A 13,147-nucleotide genomic window follows, 5' to 3' on the forward strand; every position below is an offset into this window, starting at 1 on the left:
AAATATGATGGATTAAAAGGAAAATGAAACATTTCCAAAATGAATGGGGGGAAATGAAGTATGGAACGCCACAAACAATTTATTAAAGTCCCATAAATGTTTTAAATGACTTGTGCAGAAAAGGCCTTTATGATATAAACAGGGACACCACCAGGACACTGATGCCATTTTACTGCTAGAATGCCTTCTCTTTACTAATACTGCCAAAGCCTATTCCTACTCACGACTATAGAGTGAGGGATAGGGGCTCCGATTTTGCCTATGTGTCATGAGTCAAAAAACCTGGCAATGAGTGTCCCGAGGAACACCATGTTGTCCACTTTGACCCTAAGAATACAAAATTCCATGGGACTGGGGAACCTGGTGGGCAAGGTTCCACTGGGAACAGTAGCAGTATGTGTGTTCTAATTAAACAAGTATGGTATGTTCTAAATGCGTGGAGGAGGGCAAGAAAGAATCTTTGTCTGGATGCCTGTAGTGGTTGTCAGCATCTCTGTGGTCATGTGAGGATCTGTAACCATATGTTGTCTCTTAGCTGATTCAATAATCTTGAATGCTTGCATCTAATGAGTCACTACCCCAACAAGCCGCTGACACTTTAGTAACAAGAGAGTAGTGTATACAATACGTTTAATAGCATGAGTGTCCAACTGAGCTAATATGTACACTAAGAAATAACAATATTTCATTTTAACATTTAAGTTAAGGTATTGCAATCTTACCTTGACTGAACCTGCACTGGGAGTACTTTCTGCCTTACTAGGTCAGAGATTTTTGGCTCTCGGCAAGCTAAAAAAAATAAATAATTTTTCAAAAAGCACAACAATGCATAATCTTATCCCAGGTTCAGAGCTCAAAAGTTATAGATCTACCCCTTACTGTCACTAACAATGGATTAAGATGAAAGGCAAGAAGTATGCATACAGCATCTACATACTGAAGGGGAGAATTAGATGATCCAATATAGCTTTGCTTCTAGTCTAGTACTTACTTTTTGGAATCCCATTTGTAACGGGGACGCTTACGTTCAAGGCAAGGGAGAGATATTATCCCACCACTAGCCACCAACTGTAACAGGACAGGTGGCCTACAATCAAGGTTCCCACTAAACTGACCAGTGGGGTTTCCTTTGCCACCCAAAATATCCCAGGCTAGTGTTCAGGGATCTTCTTTTTACTCTGCTGCCACCATAAAAGAGAAGGAACTAGGAATCCCAAAACTGGCTTCTGGCTGCCAAATATCCCACCTTACATTCACACTTGGTCTGAGGGGAATGTCCTTCAGAGTCCCATATACAAAAATGGAGGGAACTCAAAATTGGCTGGGATTCTAGCCACACAAACAGGCACTCTTCAATCTCTCACACACACACGCAGGTTGGCACGAGGGTAACTTGAACACAACGAATTAAATTTATTTTAAAAAACAAGAGAAAGGCTTCTTAAACTGGCTCAGAGAGGTACTAACGCTTGATGGTTTCAGAGAGGTTCTTTTCAATTAAAAGTTACAGAGCTTCAGTTGTTATTTAGGTTTCACACACATACACAGACACACTTCAGAAATGACTTGGTTTTTATACACTTTGCTTTTCCTCACAGACAGACACTAGTCCTTTCTGATCCACAACCCACTGAATACACACACACCCAGTCTATGCCCTGTGAGATTCTGGCATACAAAGCCTCCCTCTCTCACACTACTCCCAAACTGGCCTCACTGCCACTAGATCGGGCTTTTCCAAGACTGGTGTTACACAGGGGCTGGACAGACTCCTAGGTCTGGTCAGTGTCTACTGACAAGCTTCTGGCCGGCGCTTCACTCTGCACCAAAAAGCCAGTGTCTTCCTTCCTCTCACAAGCTTCCTTCGCTTGAGGAGAGTCACTAGAATCCTGCCAGCTGTCTGAGCTGGACCAGAATTCCTTTTCACCAGAGACAGAGCTGAGAGACTTCACTCCACAGACTCTGCTCTCAACTGAACACGAGCTGTTCTCTTCAGAACTCCAAACAAAGAACTGTCTGACAGGCTCTCTCTGTCTTTCTGTTTATCTAGCAGCATTTTAGTGCCCCCTTACATTGGCCAGGGGCAACCGTGCCTTCCATTGACCAATCACCTTGCTTTTATTTAAATTAGGGCCTGCTGCCTTACTTTTACTGTCACCCAGGCCTCTTTAAGCAGGCCTGCTTCACACCAGCCCTTCAGGTGGGGCAAGTCCATTACACCATTTCTTCTCAGGTTATGTTTTTGCACAGAGCTATGCATGAATTAAGTCTCATTGAAATTCATCTGTAACTGGATGTAGGCATGAAGCCTACATCCCCATTTCCTATAGAACAGTTAAATATCACAACATTTTGCCATTAGTATGTGAGCCCAGATTTGTATGACAGACAAAGGGTCATAAACCCAAACCATTTAAGCCAAACCCTGACATCTGTTAAATTGGATCATATAATTGCTCAGGAGAGACTCAGCATTTGATTGCTCAGAACTGGTACAAATGCCTGGGTTTAACCATCCTCGGGTTTTGCTTTGCCTCTTCCTGCCTTAACAGTTACTGCTCCACCAGATAATAAATATCCGCTTCTGCTGTGGCACCAACTACAGTGGCAGCTACCAAAGCTAACCTTACCTTAATCTAAACTCATTCTTATGGGGTGAAATTGATTACAGGTATTTAGGTAGAGTATGTAAAATATACAAGATGCAAGCTCTTGGATGCTATTGCAAAGGGAATTTGATTAATCAGAACATAGTGGCTTGAAATTGCTTTGGTGGGAAATGGAAGATCTACAAATATGGTACATTTTTATTCACAGGAAATTTTAGGGGATTTGTAAATGTATACTTTCAGTGAATTATACATATTCAAATCCTATTTTTTAAAAGCCTGAACTTTGTATGTTACATATACATAATGTAACTTCTTTCCCTGAGATTTGCAGGGACATGTTTGTCTTGAAAACACTACTCCACATTATAGAAGCTGCATAAGGGCAGGAAGTTTCTTGTAGCTCATCTGTTCCATGAATTTAACTAAAGATCTCAACACAGGTTGAGAAAGTGTGGGGGTGGGGCAGGGGGTGGTACTAACTAGTATGCATACACTAGGCCATGCAATCCCAAAATTGCAGAATTTGTGGGCTACACAGTGACCAGAAAACTCCTCTTAAGGCAGTGGTTCTCAACCTTCCTAATGCTGCGACCCTTTAATACAGTTCCTCATGTTGTGGTGATCCCCAACCCTAATGTTTATCCATTATACTTTTTTTCCTTATTCCTTTCAGTTTCTGTATCATTATTATGTCTAGTTGTAAAGCTTCTGGTATGTTGGCCTAAAATAAGAAGGGTTAGTACGGTTTATTTGCTCTTGAACCCACGAGTCCTATACAAGAAAAAGAAAAAGCTTCCTCCTACCCTTGCCAATGTCCACTTTTGTCCTCAGTCTATCTCACGAAGCCTAATTATGTTCAGAGAGAACATTTTATAACCATCATTGAAAAGTGAGAGAGTGAAATTAGTTTTGAATGAAAGCCACTATAGGGCTGTAAAAGTTAAAATCTGTATAAATGTTTCAGTGATTATATAGATCTCGCTTATTAACTGGGCAGTAATTGTGTCAAAAAGTTATATAAAGGTGTAAAGAGAATATTGAAAATTGATCTTAAAACAAGATTTTAGAAAAAAATAACTCTCTTTTAAACCATATAAAATAATAGCTGGCAGTTCTGTACAAAAACTGTTTTCCAGTTCCTTGATATATCTTTTAAGCTAGAGAGCACATCTAGCAGAAAGTCAGAGAAAGCAAAGTGCTGTAATGCTGGACTTTAGAGAACTAGCAGAAAAGAAATCAGGAAACATGAGCTCCCAAAACTGATACTTAAGGGAAAATTTGGCAAACCTGACTGAGAAACCTTTATAGTTCTATAAATAAATGAAATCAAGGTTTTCCTTTTGGATTTGATAGACATATAGTTTGAAAAAAGATACAGATTTTTGTTTTTTTCTATAAGTCAACAGGAGCAAGAATATTATGTGTGCAAAAGTGGGAAACTTCATCTCTTTTTTGGTAATCACTTTTTTGATTATTAAAGAAAAGAATTCACCTAAGTTTATCAATAATTGAAAATCTGTGATAGAGTCTTTGCTCAAAACAGAAAAAAACAAACTGACGATTTGGGAATTTGAGAACTAGGAGAATAAGAAATGGGTATAATAGAGAAAAGTGTGACTCCTACTGAATTAGTAATAATAAATAATAATTAATTGAATGAAATTTTATAATTGTAACTAGCAAGAAGGTGGTAATTTGTGGTTGATGCAGATGAAATTGTGAGCCCTTTCTTTTCCTTTTATAGTAGAGTTTTCTTTTTGTGTATATTCTTAGTTGTCTGTTTCCTAAAAAATCTTAATACAACCATTTCGAGGAAAAAGAGAAACCTTTTAGTCCTTCCACTTGATGAGCTGTTAAGGAACTAAAGTTTCTCATTTTTAGTACAATTATTAAACCATACTTCTAGGATTCTCTTTCTACAACTTTCTTTGAGCTAGGAAGGATCCAACAGAATGAGAAGGTTTGAGCTCAAGCTAAATAAATGCTTATGCATGGCACGGTACCAACTGAAGGGCATTTTATTTCTTACTATCAATGTTAAAGAGGAAACAACATGTGAATATCCCTAAAGAAATCAGCTTCAAGAAACTAAAATCAGATATTTTTTAAAAAGATATTCATTTTTATATGTTGGAGAAAATAAACTGTTACCTACCTTTTATGCAGATTGGTTGTTTCCCAGACCATTCTCCATTCTCTTGACAGGTTCTTTTCTCATTACCACTAAGAATGTAGGAATTATTACAAAAGAATGCAATGACTGTTCCAATTTTTGCATAATGGCTGTTCACCAGTGAAGCATCTTCCATCAGTTTTGTGTACCCATTGAGCGGACCACCAGGATGGGAGCAGTTTCTGTCTTCTATAACTAACAGCGGGGGAAAATTGTTTTTGCTTTGTTGTTGTTGTTTTGTCACACAAGTATTACTTCTGAACACCACATCATTCAGTAGTTTGTGCTTACACTGAGACACAGGCATGCACATTGCTAGCTTTTGTCAGAATTCTTTTAAGACATTAAAGAAGCACATATGCCAACTTTGAAATTGGCATGCATTGCTGTAGGTATTAATAATTTCATCCATATGTTGACCAAAAAAAGAAATCATTTGGAGATCCCATCGTTACATCATGGAAGTGGTAAAATCTGTCCATGTGTTCTAATACTTTGTTTGATCTCCTTGCAAAAGAAGCTACTGGTCCAAAAGCATAAACATTACAGAGTTTGTGATAATCAAATGACTTTTCAATTGCCACAGCGGTCAACAATGCTCAAGGCTATATACAAAAGTCAAAACACCCTGTTACAATGTCGGAGAACTTCAAAGGGCAGGATCAAACCCAGCACAGCAGCCAACAGGCCAAGACCTGCGTAGGGGGGGTGGGGAGGGACCAAATGGTGATCATCTCCCTAAAACTCGCCAGTCCTCCAGGAGCTACCATTCCCAGGATGACCCCAGAGATGCTCCCAGTTCTGTTTTGTAGGCTTGCACAGAATAAGCCCAGGACCGCATGCACAAAATGTCAAAGCCATAAATAAAATAACTATTTTAGAGAACTACATGATGGAACCTAAGGCTCATTCCATGCACCATGCAAGAATAATGCACCTTTCAAAACTGTTTTTCAAAGTGCTCGCTTTGAAGCTGTGTGTGGAGATGGCAAAATCCACCTTCGAAAAAAAACCGAGTTCTTGTGAAAGTAGGTTCTGAAAAACCCTTGATTATTTTCTAGCGATGCTCGGAAGGGGCCTAATATTCAGGGTTTTTGTGTTTTTATGTTTTCTTCAGGACCAAAGGAAAGGAAATGCTGGCTGGGAAGGAAAATGAAAAATCATTTTAATCATTTCAATACAATTTAATAGTTTGTGTTGTTTCTTTGGGCTGGCTGCAACAAACCCACAGTCACTCAAATCCAGTCACAAAGAAACAAGTCAAACATTAGGCACCGCATATACTAACTGTCTCTGCACACAGAAATACTGAGGGGTAAAGTTGGAGATTTGGGGAGAGGAAAGATCAAAGTGAACTATTTGATCCATTCTCCAAAAGAGAGCCTAAATGAATCACCTAATTGGTGGTGGAGAACTGTGATCTAAATGCAATTGGACAGTGACTAGATTCTGAAAAGGCAGCAGCTACTGAGAGAGGAGGATAATGAGATATGCTGTTAAGCATGGGGAAGTAAGGATGCAGTCCAAATGTTGCAAATGGTCAAGTTGTAAAAAGGTGCATTTTACATCATGAAATCTTAAAGGGGTTTTTAGGCTTGGATTTTAATACTGAAACTGGTCCAACAGATGTGTGGCTCAGACTACCACTCACATGTTCCCAAATCAGTAAACCTTCAGTCATTACAAAAGCCACATGTAAGACAGATAAAATGACAAACAGGTCATTAAATACAGATTGAAATATTAGCCTCTTAAAAAACCAGCACATATCCAGCTAGCACAGGTGCCTCATTAGAGATCATACCTTGAGATCCCCACTGAAAATCATTCGTTACCCTATGCTTATGGCAAGTGGAGATTCTCCTTTTCCCAAACTGGCAACCATATCACTATAAACACCTTAGCTTTCCTTGTCAGGGAGAACCAGTAAATTGTTACACAGGCTGTTTCTTTCTTCTCTGTGGCAGAGGTTGCTACAGAGAGACCAGTAAAATTAATGTCAAGCTGCTAAATTTGTCAGCCTTGCTCTTTATTAATCCCACTTAATTCTGTAAATGAATAGATGCACAATAAGAAACATAAAGAAGGCTTACCACATCCAGGATGTTGTGTTGACCAGCTTCCATCTAGCTGACAGTAGGCAACGGCTGCCTTTTAAGGTGTAGCCCATGTTGCAGTTGAAGTAAACCTGGGCCCCATATTTAAAGTCATCTCCTTCCACAAAACCATGAGCAGGAGCACCTGGAGTCCTACACATCACCACTGACAGTTCAGATATTTCAAAAAAATCTACTTTATTACAAAAACAGGACTGTGTTATGTTGATTTGCTACTTAGACTATAATGAAAATATTAAGGAGGAAGGGCTACAGGAGACAAAGGATAACATCGGAACAATAATGTGTATTTTAAAAAACAATAATTATGAGTACATGCATTTTTAAAAAAGAAACAAATCAAGACAGATAACCTAAGATCTGACAAATGTTTGTGAGTACTTCCATTCTACTCACTGGATTAGACGCTAAGTTGAAGGAAAGAGTACACAAGCTGTGACTTTGCTGTATTCATTAATATGTGCTAATGTATGAACTGTAATGGTTAGTCAAAGATATCATTAATCAGAATCAGACATCTATAAAATTGGGGCTACTTGATATTCATTTTGGGCTAATAAAAAGAATGACCCCAGGTCAGAAACTCTGAAGTTATAAATAAATTCATAGAGCTTAATTCAGCCAAAGTTAGCAAAGTCCCATTGATTTCAGCTGGAGAAAATTAAGCACTGAATGGTGCCTGTAATTCAGGCATTTAATGAGTTTCAAATTATTCAGCACTGCCCCCTCCACCTCACATTGGTAGGCTACTACTGCCATCCTAAATTGATTTACACCCTTATAAGAGCATTAAATTCAGTGGGCTTAAAAGTGTGCATCTGTGCTATGGATGCCATTATAAAAGGATCACAGCAGTGTAGTATGAACACTGCTTGGAACAGAAAGCCTCTCATGGCCTAATTAAAGTCATTTTAGCCCTACCTTTTCAATGATATTCAATGTGGCTTACCAACATATGGGTATGCCAATTTAAATATATTCTTATTTTATATAGTCTTAAATATATTCTTATTATATATAATTGTTGTTTATTTGACGTAATAAACCGCTCTCCCCAAATATATGTATTTATATATGTATTTATATATTCTTTATATATGTATATGAATACAAAAGAGTAAATATGATGTAAAATTATGCCACAATCACTCATAATAGTAGCTCAGTGTCTTTTAACAAGTGGAACCCATCCCAAAACTGACCATGGTACTCACCCACAACCCAGATATGAGCAAATGTTTTGATGCATTTTTTCCTGTTCTCTTTTAAGCTTTTAAAAATAATTCCTAATCTTAAAACTACTGTAATTCACTTTATGAGTAAAAATAAACAAAACATCTGTTATTCATGTATCTCATAGAGACTTGTGAAATAAATAATTACTTTGTATCTGATTTAAGGAGGTAAATTTAAATGCATATTTGTGAAGAAGAAACAAGGATCCTTTGTTTACATTGATAAAAACCACATTCTTCTCTGATATTACAAAACTTCCTTCCAGTACTTCCTGTGACATTAGTATGTACCTGCTGCATGTCTTATTGCATGTATGCTCTTCATTTCCCTTACTTTTGAGCATTATTTAATTTTGACATAGTCCAGTTTTCTTCCAAAAATAGTTTGTGTCAACTGCATTAAAATATATTCTAGATCAGGGGTTGGCAACCTTTAACACCCAAAGAGCCATTTGGACCCCTTTTCTATGGAAAAGAAAACACTTAGAACCGCAAATACTTTTTAACATTTAAAATGAAGATAACACCGTATATATATTTTTTACCTTTACGATTTGTATAAACAATTACATCTATATATAATATATAATTATATCTACCCCCAAATGTCCTGGGATTTGCCCGCCAGGAGTTGGCAACCCGCGACAACCATGGCTGAGGATTATCCCGGCATTCCTCGCTTCCACGATCTACAAGCTTACCCTCCACTGGCTAACTCTGAAATAAACCTTCCAAGATCCACATGCAAGGCTTTCCCCATGTGCTCCTGCCCTCCTTGGCAATGCAGAAGCAAACAACTCCCACCCACCCCCGCCTCCCCATCAAACAGTCCCGACGAGTGCAACCTTGCAGGGCTGCAGGTAATAACTCATTTAAAACCTGACATCATCTTTCTCACCTGGACTCACCCAGGCTGCCATCCGCCAAGAAAGCCCCTGGAGCTCAGTGGAGCTGCTGGGGGGCGGGGGGGCTGCAACTCAAGGTGGTGCTGCTGGGGTCCCCCATGTGGTCCTGCCCCCCAAGAAGGACTCGGGGAGGGGGAAATGAGGCCACCCAACACAGGGTCGACCCCTGGACTGAGGTTAGGATTGCACTGAAAATCTGCGCTCCTGCAACTCCCTCCCATTTTCTGCCCTTTGTCGCTCACCTGTTCAAGAAGATCCACCAGCAGTGCTCTGCTCCCACCCCATGCCGTCACCACCGGCATCAGCCAACCAGGCAGCTGGGACAGGGAAGCCGGAAGTGGCTTGGGATAGCCGTCTCAGCCTGTGCCTCTCTAGGAATGGGGACTCTTTCCCATTAACCCTTAGGGCGACTCTCCAAAGGAGGCTGAGGACCCAAGCCATATGGAGCCGCAGTACAAGGACGAAAGAGCCGCATGCGGCTCTGGAGCCGCAGGTTGCAGACCTCTGCTCCAGATGATGAATTTCCCATAGCCCTGATGTACAGCAAGTTTAGTTCCCATTTTCTAAACAGTGATTTTTGATAAATAGTATCCTATTTTAGCGTGATTTTAATCTTTAAATCTTATTTGGATCTGTTCTGAACAATTTCTATTATTAGTGTTCAATTACAGTTGTGTACAATTGGATCTGTTCTGAACAATTTCTATTATTAGTGTACAATTACAGCTGTGAATTGAAAAGCACATGTTTGTTATGAGCCCACAAGCTAATCTTAAAGAAACGACCTTATCAGCTTCAGTAACCCTCCCCTCCCCCCACTCACCCATGACACACATACATATCTTTGTAATATGGGGATAATTATACCATACTTATTGGTTTGTTGCAAACATTAAAAAACAACAGCATATTTGAAATGCTTAGAAAACTTGAAAGTTCTATATAGGTGCCAAGTATTGTTAAATCTGATTTCCTTGGGTTTTCTAATTGAAAGTTGTGACATTACCACTATGGTAAGATTTCAGTTCATGAAAAAGGCATGGTCCCAATAACATTATCAGACTAAGTGAGTATGTGAGTGATTTTGGTGTCAAGTCACAGCTGACTTATGGTGGACTGACCCCGTAGGGTTCTCAAAGAGGTTTGGTGGTGGTTTACCATTACCTGCCTTTGTGTATGCTGAGGCACTTAATGGGATTGGGGAACCGAACCCAGTTCTTTAGATTAGAGTCCACCATTTTTAACCACTACATGAAGCTGGCTCTCCCTAGATTGTGCTGAATATTAATTCCTTAAATTCACCACTGGTTTTTGTGGTCTGTAGTCTTACTCACTTCATTAAAACAGACATAACACTAATCAAAACCACAAATAAATTACTCAAATAGACATAAAAACTTATCAAGACCTCTATATAAATTACTAATGTCTTTGACTTCTTGCTCTAATAATTATTTCCATTTTGGCATCTAGGTTACTTGTTTACATAACACTTTGGGCCTGATACAACCACACAAACAGAATCATGGGGTCATGGTTGTTGTTCTTAAGCCATAGCACAGGAAATAGACTGCATTATGCACACCAAGACAAAGCTAATGCCGAAGGCAGCAGCAACAGAAGGTCATCATACCTGCAATTTTTCTTGAGATATCAAATTAAGAAAAGGAAGGGAAATCTTGTCTCCCATAGTCCTGATCTAGAGCAAGCTAGCTGGACTTAAATTAAACTGATGTGAATGAAATTTAAGTAATGCCAAAATGGAAAGAATTAATAGAACAAGAAGTCAAGACATTAGTAATTTATATAGAGGTCTTGATGAGTTTTTATGTCTATTTGAGTATTTTATTTGTGGTTTTGATGAGTGTTATGTCTATTTTAATGACGTGATTAGTTTGCTTTGCTGATTTCAATGAAACCTACGCACAACTGGATTGGGGCTCATGTTGATGCTGGTAGTAATGCACATGAGTCTATTTCACTATGTGAACATGTGCTGACAGTGTCTGGCCTGACAGGACTGGAAATACAAGAGTGGAAAAGAGGGACAAACCAGCAGAAAGGACCAGTCTTCCTTCTTGCTTGAAAGTCTCATGGAAACATACACACTATTGTCTCTGACATGAGATGAGGAAGGTTCAAACTAGATAGAACAATATGAAAGCTGTGCATTCTGAACTACAGATAACAACCATGGTGGATTGGAACTGCTTTGGAGCACAGCTGTGTTGCAGAGGGGAAGGGGCAGCTTTCTCCATCATTTTTTGTGATTTAAGATTTCCTTCTTGAACTACTAGTTATTCATGGGGGTGGGGTGTGTGTGTGTGTGTGTGCTGATGTCACAAAAATGGTGCAGAAAACAAACATTCTATACAATGGTCAAAATCCACGCTGGAAACCTTGTGGGGGCTGATGTTTGCTATCTTTAAAAAAAGCAAGACATCTGTTCAGAGATCTCCCATCACTATGGCTGATTTTGCATGTTAAAAGTGCCCCGTTGTTGGCACGGGGAATGTCCCGAGGCAATGGGGAGTTCCCCACAGCACCAAGCACTGCAGTGTGTCTGGCATGCTGTTCTTCCAGAGCTGCCCTGCAGCAGCAGCTTTGCTACAGGACTTTCCAGAACCGCAAAGGTTGGGGACCTTTTGGAATGCCCCTCCATTGCTCCAGTGGCTTTTGCTGCCAAGAAACCTCCTTGGCAGCAGATCGAGGCCATTTTTCCTTCCTCACCACTCTGGCCTGCCCCTCCAATGAACAGGCACCTCCCCCCCCTGCAGTGGAATTAAAAACATGGAGGGAGAAACCTTGCAAAACCTTGCAGAGAAGCAGTGTGTGAAAGCTCCACGAGCTGGAGGGCGGAGATTCCCTTGCACACACAAGGTGTTCAGATGGGGGGGGGGGGCTGGAGTACTACAATTCCCTCACACATGCAAGGATTTTAGACTGGGGGGGAGGGCACCGATTCCCAGCGCCTGTTTTGTCCAGAGTCAACTAAATTGGTGATAGTGAGTGGGAGGAATTGGGGGGGGGGGGGATTCATAGAAGATATTGCCAAAGACCTTGCGGTGCAAGTGGAGGAAAGCTGGGGAGCAGTGCAAAGTCAACAGCAGGGTAAAGAGCGCAGCAGAAGCTGCGCTCCCAGATATAGTACAGGGCGTTTTTACTGTGCAAAATCAGCCCAAATCTAGTTGAAAGACAGCAAAATGTCAGTAACTTAATTATTAAAAATTTACACTGTGGGGAACATTTGGATTTTCTACATCAAGTTGGGTCATCCCTTAGGATGCACACTTTCTGATTTTACCTCTATCTATTTGAAATTACCAGAAACATTTCCAGCTGAACTTGCTGTCTTGTTCTATCTGATGAATGAGCAAATGCCTGTAATACCTTTTTACCCAGCAAAGTGAAGCCAATAAAAGCTGTCTTGTAACCTATTTTATACTTGATCCCTAGAGCATTTCATGCAGTTTCTCACCCACTATATCCTTTCTGCCTTAATGCAGTAGCTTTATGTGAGAACATCTCTGAACATGGTTTGAAATGAATGTCAGTACCTTGTGTGCTTTTTAAGGCCTTTTTCTTTCATTATATGAATGGATATCTGCCAGATGCATGAACCTGCTCTTTTCTTTTCTCCCTCAGATTCCATAGTACAGTCAAAAGACATCTAGCCTATGACAAGCTCCTTTGTGGGATATATTTTTAAAATGCCTTTCAAACTCAACACTGTCTTCAAGGCACATATAATCTTTGCAGTAGCCTCTTATGGTTATACCCCAAAAAGCGCTTTTGGAGACAGAAGGAAAGAACATTCTGTAAAGGTCTCAGAAGGCACATGTGCATTGCACTAAATAGCTCATATCCAAAGAAAGCTGCGTCTGGTTCACACAGGGTTGCCAGCTCTAGGTTGGAGAATTCCTGGAAATTTGGAGGTGGAACCTGGGAAGGGTGGTGATTGAGAAGGGAGGGACCTTCAAAATAGCCATTTTCTCCCAGAGAACAGATCTCTATTGCTTGGAGATCAGTCAGAATTCCAGGAGATCTCAAGCCACCACATGGAGGTTGCCAACCCTAGGTTCATACATACTGCAGAATGAAATGG

At 40.0% G+C, this 13,147-nt stretch overlaps 1 protein-coding gene across 1 annotated transcript in view; it reads right to left on the reverse strand.

Annotated features, from left to right (window-relative positions):
• The window catches only part of PAMR1 (peptidase domain containing associated with muscle regeneration 1), a 67,947-nt gene that overhangs the window by 5,902 nt on the left and 48,898 nt on the right, over positions 1-13,147 (reverse strand). The window contains 4 exon segments of the mRNA XM_048487145.1: positions 723-789; positions 4,768-4,980; positions 6,879-6,931; positions 6,933-7,047. Coding sequence (XP_048343102.1) covers positions 723-789; positions 4,768-4,980; positions 6,879-6,931; positions 6,933-7,047 — 448 coding nt within the window.

The sequence above is a fragment of the Sphaerodactylus townsendi genome, linkage group LG02, assembly GCF_021028975.2.
Source record: "Sphaerodactylus townsendi isolate TG3544 linkage group LG02, MPM_Stown_v2.3, whole genome shotgun sequence".
Lineage (NCBI taxonomy): Eukaryota > Metazoa > Chordata > Lepidosauria > Squamata > Sphaerodactylidae > Sphaerodactylus > Sphaerodactylus townsendi.